This window comes from Alexandromys fortis, unplaced genomic scaffold, assembly GCF_014885135.2.
Source record: "Alexandromys fortis isolate MF-2015 unplaced genomic scaffold, M_Fortis_MF-2015_v1.1 scaffold_373, whole genome shotgun sequence".
NCBI classification, from domain to species: domain Eukaryota; kingdom Metazoa; phylum Chordata; class Mammalia; order Rodentia; family Cricetidae; genus Alexandromys; species Alexandromys fortis.
This window is the reverse complement of record NW_026068244.1, coordinates 87,673-105,751: the sequence shown is the minus strand read 5'-3', so window position 1 is coordinate 105,751 and position 18,079 is coordinate 87,673. Positions and strand designations below refer to the sequence as shown.

At 42.3% G+C, this 18,079-nt stretch overlaps 1 protein-coding gene across 13 annotated transcripts in view; it reads right to left on the bottom strand.

Annotated features, from left to right (window-relative positions):
- Window positions 1-18,079, bottom strand: part of Huwe1 (HECT, UBA and WWE domain containing E3 ubiquitin protein ligase 1) — a 105,263-nt gene that overhangs the window by 12,349 nt on the left and 74,835 nt on the right. For 7 of the 13 annotated variants that reach the window (XM_050131227.1, XM_050131233.1, XM_050131228.1 and 4 more), the window contains 21 exons: window positions 17,298-17,373; window positions 16,356-16,454; window positions 15,636-15,769; window positions 15,282-15,450; window positions 13,735-13,963; window positions 12,910-13,088; window positions 12,531-12,620; window positions 12,226-12,380; window positions 10,618-10,663; window positions 8,465-8,752; window positions 7,232-7,487; window positions 6,852-6,982; window positions 5,983-6,197; window positions 5,604-5,904; window positions 5,375-5,477; window positions 4,060-4,606; window positions 2,662-3,277; window positions 1,869-1,987; window positions 1,614-1,770; window positions 605-737; window positions 124-326 (listed from right to left, as the gene is read on the bottom strand). In XM_050131227.1, the coding sequence (XP_049987184.1) occupies window positions 124-326; window positions 605-737; window positions 1,614-1,770; window positions 1,869-1,987; window positions 2,662-3,277; window positions 4,060-4,606; window positions 5,375-5,477; window positions 5,604-5,904; window positions 5,983-6,197; window positions 6,852-6,982; window positions 7,232-7,487; window positions 8,465-8,752; window positions 10,618-10,663; window positions 12,226-12,380; window positions 12,531-12,620; window positions 12,910-13,088; window positions 13,735-13,963; window positions 15,282-15,450; window positions 15,636-15,769; window positions 16,356-16,454; window positions 17,298-17,373 (4,246 nt within the window). The remainder of the gene's footprint in view (window positions 1-123; window positions 327-604; window positions 738-1,613; window positions 1,771-1,868; window positions 1,988-2,661; window positions 3,278-4,059; window positions 4,607-5,374; window positions 5,478-5,603; window positions 5,905-5,982; window positions 6,198-6,851; window positions 6,983-7,231; window positions 7,488-8,464; window positions 8,753-10,617; window positions 10,664-12,225; window positions 12,381-12,530; window positions 12,621-12,909; window positions 13,089-13,734; window positions 13,964-15,281; window positions 15,451-15,635; window positions 15,770-16,355; window positions 16,455-17,297; window positions 17,374-18,079) is intronic. The other 6 variants (XM_050131230.1, XM_050131238.1, XM_050131235.1 and 3 more) reach the window with 5 other exon arrangements.

The window sequence follows — 18,079 nt, the reverse complement described above, 5'->3', positions numbered from 1 at the left end:
AACAGGAATTTTAGCCCCGCTCCTCCAGGGATTCCGGATCTACCACTACCACCACCCCCAACCCCATAGCACCAGCACAACCACCATCGTCAGCCTTCTCAATTGGACACTACAGTTCCATACCTAGCCTGCCTGTCTGCTTGGCTTTCTTGTTAGCTCGTCGTGTGTCATCCCGCAGCTGGATGATGACCTGCAGTACCCTTAAGAAGAACTTCTGGGTAGATGTCTTGGATGTCAACATGGACATAGAAGGCAGTTGGAGCTCCCGGCCACCCAAGGGTCGCTTCTGAGATGCCACAATTACCACATTCTCAGCCATGTCAAACCTGGGTAGTGTAGAGGTGGCTTGGGTATATTGAAAACACTGAAGTGTAACGCTGAAGTAAAACACTCAGAGCAAGAAGGGCTTCTGGTATTAACTAGATAAAATAATCTCAAAAGAGAATATTACAAATGGAAAGAATTTGAGAAACACCAGGTCAAGTATATTACAGAGCAAATAGAAAAACTGCCTACAGAAATGAAACAAGAGGAAATCCAGCAGAAGTCACTTTTTAAAAGTCCAAGATTCTAGCCCACAGCCAAAATGAGAGTAGCCACCCACCTGCTCTGCATTTTGCCTTTCAGTTTGGTGGTCTGTGGCTGCTCCTCGGGTAGGCCATCAGGAGAGAGGGCCTCACAGTGGGCCCGCCGCTGCTGTTCCAGATTGTATTCCCTTAGCTCAGCGAGTAGAGTACCTGGGTAGGCAGTTTCAGAAATTTCCTTAATGGAGTAGCAGAAAGCTGAACCTTACCAGAAAATCTTTGCAGGAAATTTGAACATATAGGAAATTTTGCTACTTGGGTTATTGTTTGTGCTTATGGACTAACCACTCAGGGACTAATGCTTTATAACTGACCTATTAAATCTACACGAAATGCAGTTTGGTATAGAAAAGAAACAGGATCTTTTCTGGAGCCAGATAGACCATAATCTAAGTACTGTATTGTTCTTAAACTTAGTCAGGTTTTGTGGTATTATGCTTCTTGACTCCATTCTTAATCTCCCAGGATTGCTGTGAGAATTATGAGATAATCATGAGCTACTGATCAGCTCATGGGTTCTAAATAACTGGTACCGGTCAAGAAAGGCCAGACAAGAGGCCAATTCTTTCAGGAAAAACCTTGTTTCTATTCCTTGGTTAATCATTTTCTCACATTGTGTCTAGTTTTCTACTGGGGAAAAAAAAAGGAAGACCAATGAAACTGGGCAACTTCCAAGTGCTAGAGCTTTTGCATCCTCAAAAATCACAAAGAGGCCATTATTCTAAATATATTTCCTGAATCTGACCATAGTGCAGGTATGAAAAACAATGGTCTCTGCACTTAAGGAGGGCCTTTAGTTCTCATGAGTAGTGTTCTCCTCTCTTTACTAAGCACTGATGAACGGCTGTATACCAGTCATTAGTGATAGCAAGAAAGCCAGCCAGTCTTATTCTCAAACAATCCAGCAGAGGAAAACAAAAGCTGTGCTCTAGAAGCATGGTCTAACTCAGTGTGTGTGCGCGTGCGTGTGCATACTGGTATGAAAGGCATTGGGGAATGCTTACAACAAAATGCTTTAATACTATTTACCTATCTGTTTACAAAGGGTATAACCCAGATGGCGGGCTCCATTCAGCAGCAGCTTAAGAACTGTGTCTCGGGTCCCAGAATCTCCCCGAGAGAGCTGCAGTAACACATTGGCTGCATCTTCCAAGCCTTCTTCAGAACAAGAGTGGGATGTCAACACCTAGGTAAAATACAGGAGAAGTAATAAGCCCTAACCCGAGAACTGAAATGTCTAGCCCTTTCCTTCAACTTTAAAAGGTATGAAGAGCTCAGACTCACCTCCACAGAGAGCTGTAGCTGGTTTTCGGTGAGGCCAGAGGACACCATTTTGAAGTCTATACCACTGCTGCCTCCTTCACCCACTTTTGCTGGAGATTTGCTGCCCTTAGAAGTGGAAGCTTTGAGGAAACAGTACACATTAAAGCCTGTGACTGTCCATAAGCCTGGAACCTCTGCATTGTAAAGGGCTTCAAAATGGCAAAGCAGAGAAAGTGACAATCTACCTATCAATGCAAAATCTTTTTTGGTGCTGGAAATTGAACTTAAGGTGTTATACATACCATGGAAGCACTCTACCACTGAGCCACACACCTAGCCCCAGAGCTAATTCTTAACTTTGACCAAGAATCCTAGGTATTTCTCCAAATTGTTCCCCTATATTATAAGCCTTCCAACTTACTCTTTAAAGCCAACTTCTGCAGATAACTCTTAATCATCTGCTACCTGGTTTATTTTCTCCACTTCCTGAAATAGTCTGTTAGCTTAAATCACACTTCATTTATTCAGACCATTATTGTTCAGTCTGGAAATACTTCAACATTAAAACTTAACTCTACCAACTTTAGCGCCTTGCCAGAGGCTCAGCTTGACAGGTGTGTACATGTGCAAACACCAGAAACAGGGCGGGTGGGAAGGGAGAGGGTGAGGAGAAATGAATAAAGAGAAAACAGACAGATAGGGTAAGAATGAACACATCCTGTTCTCACAGTAATTATCGTTTAGGGAGGACTACCTGGATTGGGAAGCGGGAGCCATGGCACGTACCCCATAGCTCTGAGATGACAACACTTACTTGAAACAGTAGTGGTAGCAGTTGTGGGGGTAGTCACTGTAGTAGAAGCAGCTACAGTAATGGTGGAAATAGCTGTGGCAGCAACCAGAGCTGGAGCAGAAGTGACAGGAGTGGTTGCAGCAGGGGGCGTGGGTGTGGGTGTGGCGGCAGTAGTTGTGGTGGTGGTAGTGGTGGTAGATGTGGTTGAAGTGGCAGCAGTGGTGGAGGAAGCACTGTTGCCAGAGTTAGCTTGTGCTTCCAATACTTTGTTTTCTGGGAGAGCAATTGAGATGAGAGAGAGGAGTCTCAGGAGTTTTTCGGTTAAGAGAGAACTCCGCCGGATGACTGGATGTGACAACATGTTCATGAGTTGCCCCAGTGGAGAGGCTTCAAGGCTGTGGAGGGAAGTTTCCCCTTCACCACCAGCGCTCACTGGTACTGACTTCACCGAGTTCTTGCCTTTTCGGCTAACATTCATGTTGTCCAGTTTTACCAATAAGTCCCAGAAGTCTGTACAAATGCCACTGCTAGAGGACTGTGAGGAGCATGGGCTGCAGGCCTGCTTACTGCCCCTTTCCCGATCACTCTCGCAGTTTGTTTCTTTGGTCCGCTGCTGTGTGAAGTGGCTGGGGAACACCTGTCAGGAAAAGAAGAATAGGCTTCATCTAAATGGTCTCTGTAGAGGATAAGCCTTTGCAAAGAAATGCTTCTCAGATTCTCCTTTTCATGGGACAGTTCTGGTAACATAGGGCAGATGGATAGGCGTTTTGTCCAGTAGATGGTGAAGCAGCCTAGAAAAATAAGGACTTTAAAGTAAGACAATGATTAGCAATCTTTTCTTGGTTTGTTTGTTTTTGAAACAGGGCTTCTCTATAGCTTTAGAGCATGTCCAGGAACTAGCTTTAGAAGATCGGGCTGGCCTTGAACTGACAGAGATCCCCTGTTTCTGCCTCTGGCTGGGATTAAAGGTGTGCCACCACCCAGCTGTCAATCTTTTCTAAAAATCTTTTCTAAAAAAAGTTCTTTGTTCGGAAGAACTGTTGGTAATAAGTGAGGTAATGCATTTTGCCCAGTGCCTAACACAAGGTGGGCTCCCAAATAGAATAGCACTGTTTATTATTCAAAGAATCCAGAGCTTGTTACTCTCTAGCACGACAAAGCCATTAAAGTGTTCTGAATCTCAGCTTCTTTATCTGTAAAATAAGAATCATAAAATGCAAACAGTTGTTTTGATGTATGAGATAGTACGTTAAAAATTGTAAAGAACAAAGATAAAAATCCAATTATTTATTGGACAATTTCCCAGAAACAACACTTGGCACAAAATAAAAGCAAAGAGATTTGTTAACCCCTTTATTGTTGAGATCTCACCCAAGGTCTACTAACCCTTGAAGGCAAGGGCTCCTTCAAGCTCCTCACCTTGGCCAATTGAATGAGTGTGTCCAAAACGTGTCTGCAAACAACAGGAGCAGCCTGGGGGTGGATGTGGACAGTGGAACCACTGCTTGTATGCTTCTCTGTATGTTTACGCCCTCCAGAACGTTGGATCTGGAATATGTTAGTCCTACAGCCTAAGGCAGCATCCATAGATACCGAGAGCCAGGAAAGCTGGTTCGAACTTTTGGACTCCATCTTGTGGAGCAGATCCAGGGGACGATTCTCATGACTGCTTGATGCACAGCTCTTGCTTGACTTCTTGCCCCTTTCTTCACTTGTGGAGAGCTTTGGTGTCTCAATGCATAACTCACTCTCACTGCTGCGCTGCAAAATGGACAGGAGGCTGCGGATGACCCAGTGGCGGGTCTGGGCATGGTAGCAGAGATTTCTCAGTACCCGATGTAGACGGCTCGTATTGAGCTTTGGCTCATCCACAAAAAGTAGGACTAAGAGGCAAGACAGGGCTTCATGGTCTAGAAGGAGACGTCCTCGGAGGCGGAGAAGTGTGTCCACATTACTGCCAGAAGGCCTAGAAACAGAGCATGGTTTCTGGGTAACACCAGCTAAAGCACTAGGATGAGGTATAAATATATGAGAAGGGAATGGGTGGGATGGCACCAGAGACACTGTAAAAGGAAGACAGACTATTTATGACAATGATCCTCTTGTAAATCTACAGGCACTTTACAATGTCTTTAACTTCTTTCCCTGGAGGATGTTGTTCATCATTATTGAGATTGTGAACAAGTGGCTCAAACAAATCAGGTCAACTTGTTCCCTATCTCATGACCATGAAGAAGGGAGCAGATTCATACTTTTTATCATTTACCAAGCGACAAAAATCTAAGGTCTATGAGCCAATGTTTGTTTTTGCCTTCTCTAGATTAAGGGGTTGCCACCCTTTTGTAAGGACCGATCTCTTCCACCATTGTTTTGGAATGTTAAATCTACTATTCTTCAGCCTAGTTAACAAGTAATTCCCTCTACTACTATAGCGTACTTGTTACAGTCCTAAGACCAAGTAGGTTCCCTCTTTATTTTGTTAAAACCATAACTGGTGCCCACTACCAGCTTTACCTTTTGCGTCTGGTCGTTTAGCTGTATTTAGTCAAAACTGTGGCATTCCGAGAAGGGAGTTTGAAAAAGGCTTTGCTTGTCTACTCATTTCAAGACCAACAGCCCAGAATAGTCATTCCAACCTACCTCAAGAATTTTTAGTTTCTCTGCTTATATAATCAGAGACCCAGAAAGTAGTATGGTAGGATTAAAAAAAAAAAAAAACAAACCACAAAGGTACCTATTATGGCTGCTGCTACCTCCCATCTGGAAGGTACCACCCCTCTGTACAGCAAGGCGAGTATATTGGACCCCACGGTTGCCACTCAGGCGACTGGTAAAAGCTACAAAGAAAGAAAGGGGAAATTAAATTTGTTGAAGTGGGGAGAAGCTGGATTAAGCAACACAACAGGTAATAAAAAGAGGATAATTAAAACAAGGCCAAGATGTTCCAGAGCGCTCTCACTTGCCTCCCTCTGTACCTGGACTTCGGAGAATGGCAGAGAGTGCAGAGGTACTACTGTGTCCAAAAAGACGTTCGTGCATGAGCTGCCGCTGCCGGGCTTCTTGTTCTCGTCTTAGGGCTTGAGCCTCAGCTGCAATGTCAGGTGGCATTACAGCCAACACACTGTCTTCCATGTCCTCTAGGACACTACGACGCAGATCTGAAGGCAGAGTCTGGATGAAGGTCACAGGATCCATGGGAGTATCTGAGCTGGCATTCTGGGCCAGTTCCCGCCGCTGCTGCTCAGCTCTCTGCTGGGCTAGCACCTACGGGAACAAAACAAATCAGTAAAAATATAGCTCTTTTCCAGGTGGTCTGGTCTCACCATCTCCCAGCTCACATACTTCCTCTTGAATGGCTGGAGGTAGGGCAGCCAGAAACTCAGGGCTCACTTCAGTCACACCAGGATTCCCCACTACTGCAGGAGCTGAGTTATTTGTAGAGGGAGCAGTTCGGGCTGGCGGACGAATTCCCAGCTGGTTCTGTAGGACTTCCCGACGGATATCATCAGGGAGAGCAGCCAGAAAGGAGGGATCCACACCTTCAGGGAGACTGATACCTGAAGAGAGATGTAAGTTATAAAGGGACTTAGAGAAAAGAAAACCATTTTTTTTTTTTTAAAGAAAAACAACCTTTCCTCAAGCAAAGTTTTCACTTCTTGCAAGGATGCAGAAAAGACCCACAACCCATCTTCTTAAGCTTCAAATAGTTTAACAGAAGTGTACGTTGTCGTCCCTCAACCTTTATGAGTCTCCCACGTAAGATTGTGTGTAGCCACCATTATGTACTAGTGGTCAGAAGCAACAGGCAGTTAAATGACCTAAGACCAAAAACTTCACAACTGTAGTGGAGTTGATTATTTTAGATATTTGATTCAGTAATAGAAAGTTGACTAACAGTGTGTCAATGAGGATTAGTTATTAAATAATGGTCCTAGTTTATAATAGTAGGAATTGGTATGCTAAAAATAACTTTTTCAGAGAAGTTTCCAGGCTGAGGATCTATAGCTCAGTGGCAGAATGTGAGAAAGCTAAGGTTAACTTGACTTCTAAGTCTGGATTTTTTTCATTATGCAACAGCAGCATCCTCTTATTGCTAGTCTTTCAATACCCTTCTCCCCCATAAAATCTGGAGGGAAGTGCTTGGTTGGATATGTTCATGCAAAGAGGTTTTTTGGAAAGCATTACCATGGTCCAAACATGCATGGACTCACCTGCAAGGGGATCTTCTTCTTCACTGCTTGTTGAAGGCAGTGGCTCCTCTAGGATTCCTCGAGAATCTGCTCCAGAGATGGCCACAGCAGAATCTCTGGTAGAAGAACTCTCAGAAGATGCAGGGGGAGAGCTGAGGAGGGGGGAAAAAATCACTCTTTATATTGTTGTTCTTTATATTGTTTTCCCATAAACAAACAAAAGAGACCAAACAAAAACACACCTAATACCCATTTCTCAAATAAGACACAATGATCACAATACAACAACCATGTAGCTTGAAACACCCTATTTTAATTCTTTTTTTTTCATTTTTATTGTGTTATACATTTCTTTTCTGCTCCCCTCCCTTCCTACTCTCTCTTGGCTGTACAGTGCTTACTTATCCTCAGGTTGCTGGGTAGATTCTCCTGACACATCAGGTCTGCCTTGTACTTCTGCTACAACTGATGGGGCATCCCCAGGAGTAGAGTTGCCTGCTGTAGGCTGTTCAGAACTGCCAGTTGCTGGAGTGTCACCTACAGCCTCTTCTAATGTACAGGAAGCCAGGCTGCTGGTGTCCATGGGAGAACCTTCCAGTTGACTGCTGACAGCTGTTAATGCGTCTGAATCTTCAGCTCTCTCTGGGGAAAGAGAGGCTAGAAGGAAGTTAAGAGTGAGAAATTAGATGGGTACTTTGAATCAAGGTAATATGATAGGCAAAGGCTTTGGTAAGGTTGTTTCCTTTGTAGTAGTACAGACTTCTCTACTATTACCGTTTGATGATCTGTTGCTCACTCCTCCATCTCAACTACCCTTTAAAATTCTCAAGAATTTTCTATTTACTATTTAGCTTGCTCTACACATCTGTGAAGCAATTTACCTAAGACGCCCCAAGTAAGAATTTGTCATTCTCAGTTTTCCTGCAGGCAAGGTACCTGTGATGGTTACTGCCAATTTGACAGATTCCAATATCACCTAAGAGATGAACTTGTACAAACATCTTTTGGAAATTATACACCCTGCTTTCATTGAGGTGGGAAGATGTGGGTGATGGCACTCCCAAACAAGAACAAGAACCCTGGACTGTTTACCAGGAGAAGAGGCACCTGAGTATCGTACATGTGTTCATTGTTTAATGCATAATAATACATTTCACCTGTGACCTTTCCTGCTATACCCTGGAACTCTGAGTCAAAACACATCTTTCCTACCTAAAAATAACTTTTAGCAGATTATCTTACCACAGCAACAGGAAAAGAAACAGTTCCCGATAAAAACAAACAAAACTGGTACCTTAAAGATTTGTGTTTACTAATTGCAGAATTGTTGACATCAATAGCTCAACTACTCATTGAATGACTTTGGGCTAATTATTGTTTGAAAAATTAGTTTAAAAGAAGTAAAATAATAAAGCTGACATGATAGTTCAGAAATGAGTATTGCCTCAAAAAATGGTGGTATGCTGATCACAACAATAATTAACTGAGAACACAGAAAAAAAATCATAGCTTCAACTAAGAAAGCTAAAGTGGAAACTGAGGATTTCAGCTCCTAATTCTTGAAAGCAAAGTAAAGCTACAAAGACAGCAACTTTTCTCTTTTTTCTGTCCCTTTGAAGTTAAATTCTACTCACTTATGGTGGGAGCTGGGGATAACTCCATTTGAGTTGTTTCTGCTTCTCCACTTGGCCTTGTGGGACCCAATTCTTCCAACTCTATAGGCATCAATAGTTGTGTAGAGTTCCCCACTTCTTCAGCAGGAGACTGCAGTTCCTGAGGAATCTCTCCTAAGGCTGGTGGGGGCGGGAGTGCTGGCTGTTGCTGGGAGGGTTGTAGAGTACCAGGTGTCTCCTTGGGCTCAGATGTAGCTGCATCCGTTGAAGAGGGTGTTGTTGGATAGCTGTCAGGCATAGGAGTCCCATCTTTATCAGAAAGAATGATATTGGAGGTTAAGGGGAAATAAATCAGCCATGGAAAGCATCCTCATCAGCACATGCACCTTAGTAAGGGAATCATTAGGTGAGCAACATGAAAAAAATCTCTCTCCAAACAAACTGCTCCCAGAAACAGCTCTTGACTGGTGGAGCATAATGGTGATAAGGGCTAAAACAGTGCTATCTGTGTCTCAAGAACCAGAGATCTGAATCTAGAAAATAAAATCTTTTCTGTGTTCCAGGTGGAAGGGAACAATAGTATAACACATTGATAGGGCAAGGCTACAGAGAAAAACCTAGTTATAGATCCTCACATTTCCTTATTTACTTGGAACAAGCAATGGTCAGAATTGATTTATAATTTTTTTCTTTTTCTTTGGAGACAGGGTTAAATGCAGCCCAGGCTTGCATCAAGCTCGCTATAAAGCTGAGGCTGCCCTTGAACTCTTGCTTTTCTTTCCTCTGCCAAGTTTTAGAATTACAAGCACAAGCCAACAAGCTCAGCTTCTTATTCAAAATTCTAAAAGTACAGTTTCCATACCTGTCTTCCTATTCTTATTCTATTACTAAGTAAATGAAGTTATCACAGTACCAAAGAACAGCAGAATAGTTTATACCCAATGGTAAAATAATCGGTTAATAATACATTCTAATGTATATGAAGGAAGCCACTTAATAACAGTATCTACCTCGCTCTTATCATCTGTCTCCTTCCACCTTCCTTTCTTATGGTTCTGTTATTTCAATAAACATCTACATCTTTTCTCTAATGGAGACTTAATGTGACTATGCACCACACCAAGGAAAGTAGTAAGTTGTATAGTTATCTTCTTATTGGGCTCTAAAATCCCTACCCCACAACAATACAACTTACTACCTCACCCTGGCATGTGCAGAAGAAAGGGCAGTAGGCAAAAGGCCATTTTACCTTGTAGTAGGCTCTTTTATAAACCTTTTGCTAGGTGAAGGGAATGGGGACACCTATTCTCTTTTCAATACTTTAAAAAATAATGTGAAGGCTTTGTAAAATAAGTCTCCCAATTCAAGGCCAGCAGATTTAAGAAAGCTTCTAGAAAGAAGTTCTGAATAAATAGGGATGGGAGAAACATAATACCACATTGGCCAATGGCAAAAATGATTACTGACCATTGTTAAGATGAGAAAAAATATAATAATAAATAAATATAATAAAAATATATTTATTATACCACTGAGCCCACAAAGCTGATCCCTAAAAGCCAATTTTTCAAGGCAATGTTCTTTATTTAGACTTCTAAGATTCCATAAACCACTAAGATTTAGTGAATAATAAAAAGGACTAAAGAAGGTGTTACTTTTGGTTTTGTACAGAAAAAACAAAACAATGATTTAGCAACAATGTTTTGTTATCCAAGAACTAGGAGAATATAATTCCTAAATATAAGTCTTTTGAATGGAATCAAACACACATCAGACTTCCCCATGTTAATTTTCACTGAGGATTGGCAACTGAGAACCACTGCCATCAGGTGTTCTCATGAAGTGCCATACCAGAGGATCAACCATCTCAAAGATGCCCATGCCTAGTTTTGGGGGGAGGGGGAAGAACAAGATACATAACCTGTGTACATGTCAGACTGAAACACAGCATAACCACAAAAAAAACCTGATTAGGGCTAGTTGGATGGGAAGTGTACCACCGTGGGAAAGACAGTAGACTGTATAGTTATCTCCAAGATGGGGTATGACCCTAAAACTATACAATCTACTACCTCATCCCACAGAGCACCAGTGTCCATCTTCAGCCCACATGGCCAGCTATTTGGAAAGAATCCACTGATTAACAAGCAAGAGTGGAAGGGAGGGAAAGTTACCTGAGACATTCTGTTCAGTGGAGTCATTTGTCTTAGAAACAGTACACTGCAAAGAGAAGAGACCATTGGGAAACTTTACAAGCATACAAAAGAGATCAACTACAAAAGTCATCCCTCACCTACACCACCCATGAATTCAGTGACCTGTCAGTGTTGCCATTTCAGAATAAAAAAATTCATCCAATTTCTTTCTTTTGGTGGTGCATGAGACACAGTTTCTCTGTGCAATAAGCCCTGGCTGTCCTGGAACTTTTTTTTAGTCAGGCTAGCATTGAACTCACAGAGATCTGCCTGCTGGGATTAAAGGCATGTGAAACCATGCCCGGCATCCAATTTCTTTAGACATACTATATACTAATATTCAACAGCTTTGCAGAGGACTTGGAAATATAGTTCAGCAGGAGAATTCAAGTTTACCATGTGTGAGTTCCTAGATTTTATCTTCAGCAACACATAAGAAAAAAATAGATTAATTACATAAAGGCAAAACTATGGGGCTGGGCAGGAAATAGACAACAAGAGAATTAAAAAACATTAGAAATGAGCACAATTGTGAGAGAAAATTTTTAGCTCCATCTATTTCCCTTACTTTGGTTTATTATGATTTTCCCACTTTAGTTTTGTTTTGGGGTGCTACTCTGGATCAAACCCAGAGCCTTGCACATACCAGGAAACATTCTATCATTGAGTCCTTTCAGTCGTGTGCAATGTTTCAGGCCAAATTTTACATAAAGATATGTTAGAACATGCTTGTCGTTATAAACAACAATGTGTTTGAATTAATCAATTTAGCTAGCAGTATTAGAAATCAAGCCTGGGACCTATACCTTTAACATTTAATGGCTGTTTCTTTCACCAGGGTCCCTAATTCCTCTTTGTAGGAGCATGTACCTGCATGTACATATGTGGCCTTTATGCATGCCTGGTGTCTTCAGAGACCAAAAGAGCATGTTGGTTCACTGAGAATTGGATTTATAGTTTTCAGTTGTCATGTGGGCGCTGGTACCGAAACTGGGGTTATAATCTCTAGCCTCATATCCTTGCTTTTAATTTACCTAATACCTACCTGCTAAGCGGGGGTATACTACAGCTTTCTACTCCATTCTTAATTTCTTTGTGCTTCTATTAGCTTTTATGCATATACTTTTAGTTATGTGGTAACAGATTTCGGGGGGGGGGGGGGGACTTTTCTAACACCTAAGCCAAACTTATTTAAATGCTAGAATGGGGTTATCTAAAATAAGGCTCTCGATACTAGAAGTTCATTATGAATGAAAACGAGAACCAATATAGGTTGAATCAGCATCCTATCTGCAGGACTTAGAGAAATAGAGATTACAAAGAAAGACTGTTATGCAAGAAACCATTTTGGTTCTGGTGTCAGCTTTCCCCAGTAAGATAATGGATAATAATTTATCTCTAGGTCTGATTTTTTTTTTGGATGCCTAAAAACCAGATGAATAAAGAGTCAATCTGGAATGAACAATTTCCCAGGTTCAATGTAATATTCTAGAATGATTTAGTGGTTTAGTACTATGGGCATGACAAAGTCATAATAAAAAAAACATAGGTAATGGTGTATCCCTTTAGCCCTTTGTAATCAATCACCTGTGCACTCTGATCTCTGTTCTCTTTGTCTTCTTTGCCTTTGTCTATTATTTTCGTTTCTTCCTCAGCCAGTTGTTTCCTGCGTTTCTCCCTTCTCTCTTCTAGCTCCTCATCTCTCAAGAGTTCCAGGTGATTGACAATGGGTACTTTAACCACTACAAGAAAAAGGCAAAGATCAGAGGCTGCTTTGGAAGGTTGAGAAGTTCAGAGGCAGAGCTTGCAACCAGAGAATTAGAAACAACGCTGTGCATACTCATCTTAGCAATGGAAGGCTTATTACTGTCCTGATGACCAACTTAACACACCTGAAACACAGTCGTGCATGCTCTCAGCATCCAGAACTTTGCATTCCTCTGTCCACCGGGTCAGAGCTGTGGGGATGCTGGACAGGGTTCCTATAGGAGAATAAAATGAAGTGAAATTCTAGGTTTTATATTGTGTTGATTGACTAAAAAAAAAAAAAAAATCGCCTTATTTTCCTAAAAAGGACCCATGGTCTGTCACAAGGTTTGGCATATAACAGCTTAACGGGTACCCAGAAGCAATAAAGAGTTGTTGTCTTTGGCTAAGTTACCAAGTGGCTTTGACTCCTATAAAATGAAGTTTCTCCAGGAAAGATACTGCTTTTCTTAGAATTGAACAAGAACCCAATAATTATCCCTCCCTCTTATTGCATAAACTTGCCTGCTTGGCTAGTAGCTGTGCTCTGATCATGGAAAAAGTCATCCAGCAGCTCATCATCAGACCTGGCAATGATATGGACATCATCATTGCCCACCAGGAGGCGGGCCCGGCCTCGGCTTTGTAAAGGAAGGCTACTGCTCAGCTGAAGGATGTCAGCAGCAGCTGAGGGACCAAGTAACCTGTAGGGTAATGGTTCGTTAGGTACCGCTGTTGTTTTTTAAGTCCACAGAAACCCACTACCATGAGATTGTGTGTGTAGATCTACTAAACCTAGGATGGAATTCAATATTACCACATTTAACCTTTACTGCCATTCTGATTAGCATATTAGTTTGATAATAATGAGCTTAAACTGCCTATCATTCTATAGTTCCTTGAACACCTAAGTGCTACCAGAAAGCTTTTATATGTCAGGCACTGTGTTAGGTATAAATGCTTCTACTGTACACCCTTAAGCCATTTTATAACTTTTTCACTTACTAAATTCTAAGCTATAACACAAGAACCTTGTCTTTGTATAATTAAACTGTTAGAGATGCTTGCTGGTCTTATTGTGTACATAGTAGCCAAGGCTGACCTTACCTTTGTGATGTTGCCTAAGGTTCCAGAGTGCTGGGATAGTAGGTATGTGCCATCACACAAGGTTGAGCAGTACTTTTAAAGTAAAAGTTACATAAGCTTGGTATTCTTTCCCTAAATACAGCACATGTAGCACACATATCTTATTTTCAAGGGACTGTTTATCCTTATGGTCAAGACAATGTTGAAGTTCAGTTAAAATTCTAAGAGCTCCATGGAGTCCAGCAGATTCTGCTTCTAACTCACCTCTGGAGTATAAGAGGAGGGTTAGGCTGGCGGTTTCCAGGGTAGTGAACATGAATGGTATGGCCTGTATTGGCTGTCAGCTGTCTTAGGGTCCTCTGACTGCGACCGATGCCCTGGGTGAGACGAGTTGTAGAAGAGCCACTGCCCAGCGTCAGGGAACTGTGATCTGCATGACGTACCATCAATGGGTGGGTGGTAGGGATATTTCCTGGGGATGGAGGGATGTCTGCTGCAAGGATAATATGCAAATGGGATCAGTCCCCAAAATAAGTTTCTTCCATGGCTGTTCAAGTAGAATCCATGTCTCCTGGGCCTTACTTACTCAAAAGGAAACCTGAACTTTTCCCCTTTCTCCCTCATCCCCACACCAAATCTATAGTCTCGGATACTACCATATGTCAAGACACCACCTCAACAAAATCCTAAACACTACCTTTCCACAACCCATTTTCAATACAAACACAGTGATGCTTCTAGGCCCTTCAAACACATGCTGGCTCCTCTGCCTAAATGACTTTACTTCCCTTCCTCACCTGTTCTTTTGTGCTCAGATCAAGATGTTACTTCTAATAGGTTACAGTCTAATAGGCTGAGTTAGATACACCTTTACTCTGTGTTTTCTTAATGTACTACAATTAAGATGTACTACAATGTGATGTCTGCTTACTTATAATTCCTAACAACCTATAAGCTCTTATAAAGGGTAAAAACTGCATTTTTTACAACCTTATCCCCAGTACCACGGACCAGTAGGCACATCTCAAATATTCGTTTAATTTGTTGAGTGAACAAAGGCTCAAATACTTATAAGATTGACGAAAACAGCAAAAACGCTAAGAGTATCATAGATGGTATCTTGAAAATTATCTACTTTTTTTTTTCCTCTTCATGCTTTTCATTTACAGGTGACAAACTGAGGCTCAGAGGTAAAAGATTATGGCCAAGACAACAGACCAGAATTCTTAAGTATTTTCAGCTATGTTATGCTTGTGATTTGAGGTAAGACCTGTCCCATGAAGACAGCTTGAGGCTAAGAACTTGTTGCTACAAGGGAACGTTGATGTTGATAGGAAAGGAGTGGAGAGATTCCTTGTCTCTCCTGAACAGTTCCATCCGTGATGAACATTGAATCTATTAAATCCACTACCTAATGCCAGGCTCAGCGGTGTCCATCCAAACCCTTGAGATCCAGCGTTACAGAATTAAGGATTATTGATTGCCCTGTCACTGCAGTGTGTATTCAGGTGCCTGATGTAGTCAGACTTGGTCTCATTTTTTTTTTCAATCAAGTAAAACATCAAGTTGTCCAGGCTCTAAGAGCTCCCTGTTTACTGAGTTGGAACAAGAGCAGCCTCCTCCGATTCCTTCTTGCAAGGATATGCTATCCAGAGAGATGAATTCAGATATCCCTTGCCCCAGGATATGAGTATAGAAAAGGAGTGTTGTCCTCTATCAGATCGATGGCTGCTTTAGTTCACTGCTTGGCTTACCCTAGGGAAGGGTATAAGAATCAATAGATAAAACCCAGCTGAGCCCCTGTATCTTACTAGCACTGGAGAACATGTTGTCAAACTCAATGATGAGATCATCCTCCCGGTCAAAGCGCTCAAATCGGACCAAGGGAGAAGCGTTCATATCAGGGTAATCCTCATCCAATTCCATCTCAGAACCATCGTCGTCATCATCTTCATCTCCTTCTTCACCTTCATCATCCTCCTTAAGGGAAAATACGAGATGGAGAATTGCTGGAGGTAAGTGTTCTGGTGTCATGGCCATATGAGCACATGAGGGAGGGAGGCGACGATGCTAGTTAGTAACCCAGATTGTCCGTTTTTTTTCTGTAGTTCTGTGTTCCCATGGAAGAGGTCATCTAAACCAACCCAAACACAGTCCCCCCTCACCTGATCATCTTCCTCATCTTCCTCCTCCTCCTCCTCTTCATCCTGACTATCATCCTCATCCTCGTTACTGCCACTGCTGTCCTCTTCCTGAGTGTGCTCCTCCTCATCCTCAGGGTCCAGGATATTCATGGAATCTAAAACAAAGGGAGCACATTGGAGGACTATACTGAGTAGCTAGAAAACAGGCCACTGTGCAGGCCGGCAGACTGAGTGGGAAGGCGATGGGGTATCTGACTCTAAGAGAGGAAGAATCAGATCTAGGGTGATGTACAGACTTAGTGAGCCAGCCCAGATTTCCTGAGAGTGCCAATCAATCATCGACACGCTGAGCAGGGTTGCTGAATGTGGAAGCTGGCTCCAGGGTGGTGCTTTGAGGAGCCATGGTGTAGGACTTGGCCAAGTCTGTCGGTGCCCCCTTGCCTTTCCAGTCCTGTTTTGCTACTGACTGCATCCTGTTGATAAGAGGGAATCTGGAGCGATGACAGCAGGTGGGTGAGAAGAAAGCGAACCAAGTAAGAAGTGACAAACTTTGGGCAAGCAGTAGTAACACGTTATTTGAAAAACTGGCTGAGGATAAAGTGGATGGTATATGTCAGCGCATGCAGACAGATGCTTCCTTATTCTGCACATGTGGGCAGCTGCCTCCAGGAAAACCCTAGTGTAGTGTCTGTCAGACGTGCAGGGCAAGAAGGGAGGCCTTTCTGGCCTCGGCACTCTCACCTTCTCGGTTGGCCTGCAAGGTGGAAGCTTGGCTGAGGTTGGAAGGAGCTTCATCCATCAGCACGTCCTCTTGTGATTCATCCTCTCCACTTCTGCTCACTGAAGGTTACAGAGCAGAGCCTTCACTGAACAACAGAGGACTTCCCTTTCCAGACTGGGTGCGTCTAAGTAGCTATGTACACCTAACAGATATCCACGTTTGGTTTTTTTTTTCCTTTTCCTCCTTTTTCTTTATCCGATGAGGGAGAATACCTCGATTCTCTGCTGTCAACTATCTAGGTGAGCTTGGCCAGTCACTTTACCTGTCTGAGTCTCAGTTTCCTCATCTGTAAAATGGACCGATCACATCTGTCTTGCCAATCCCACTTATTGTGCAATCACAGAGTACGATGGGTGTGGAAAAGCTTTGTATCTTTAAGAATATGTCTACTTCCATTTATCCTTTGGTTTTCTTGATCAGTACAATAACATAAACACCTTCACACTGAGGTGGCAGCTGGTTACCTTTGTCATTTTTCCATTTGAGATTTTAAAGGGGCCATCCTTAAGGAATGACCACTCTTGTTTACATTATCGAGACACAGAGGCAGAAAGCCCCTGGACTTCATTGAAGAACTGAAAAAAAAAAGCAATTTCTCATCCTACAGCCTCTTCTAGGCCTCTGAATAAACACTCTTTTGATGTGCCTGATGTTATCATCTATACTTATGGCCACCCTACCACCACCCCAACACAGGCAACAACAATTCAGACCCGTCACAGGCCTGTAGACAGCTTATAAATTTCTCTTCTGTTAACACCAACAACATCAAGACAAGCAGCAATCTAGGCTGGCTATATGAGCCCTTAGGCAGAGCTGAGCAAGCAGATGATGAGAAAAAGGGTCCTCCCAAGAGAGACTGACACAAAGGAAGAAGCTATACTCAGTTCTGGGGCTCTCACCTATAATTGTACTGTTCCCAGATCCGCCATCCCTCTCAAGCAACTCATCTATCAGGTCCTCCAGCTCATTCTCAACCTGGAGAGAAATAGAACATATATATATATATATATGTATATATATATATATATATATATGGATGCATACAAGTCTATCAATGTGCTAGCACTGGAAGTCCTAAAAAAGCCATCAAGGGAGCATGTTTCTATAATAGTATGTGATAGGTTATGACATAAAAACTGTAGATGTGGTGCTGTTGACACAGAGACTACCATTGCCTCCAATAAAGCCATACTCAAGACTGTCTTTCAAATGAGTCTATCTTGGTTAATGGATACCAGGTTAGTCTTTAGACTGCCCAGGAATACATACAGATCAATATACAGCCAGCAGCTAAGGTCCATAGGCACAGTTTCTTAGCCATTGCTACCAAATTACCATGCTTTCTTTAGCATCGTTAGAAGACTGATATTGAAACAACCCAGCAAGATCTGGTGGTATGGCATAAAGTGAAGCTAAGTAGCTTTCAATAATGATCAGAGCCAAATAAATCAAAGACATTGGGCACTCGGTCAGATTAACATTTCATCTGTGTCTGATTGCGATCTATACCATTTCACAGTGCATGGCATTCTGGTTCTGTCCTCCTTTAAAACAATTCAAATACATTTACTGAGCATCAAGTAAGCATATCATCTGTGTTCCTCTGAAGATCCATTGAGACAAAGATCTAAAATACTCACCCACCCACACCACCTGGGGGTTTGGTTCAGCGCCGCAATGG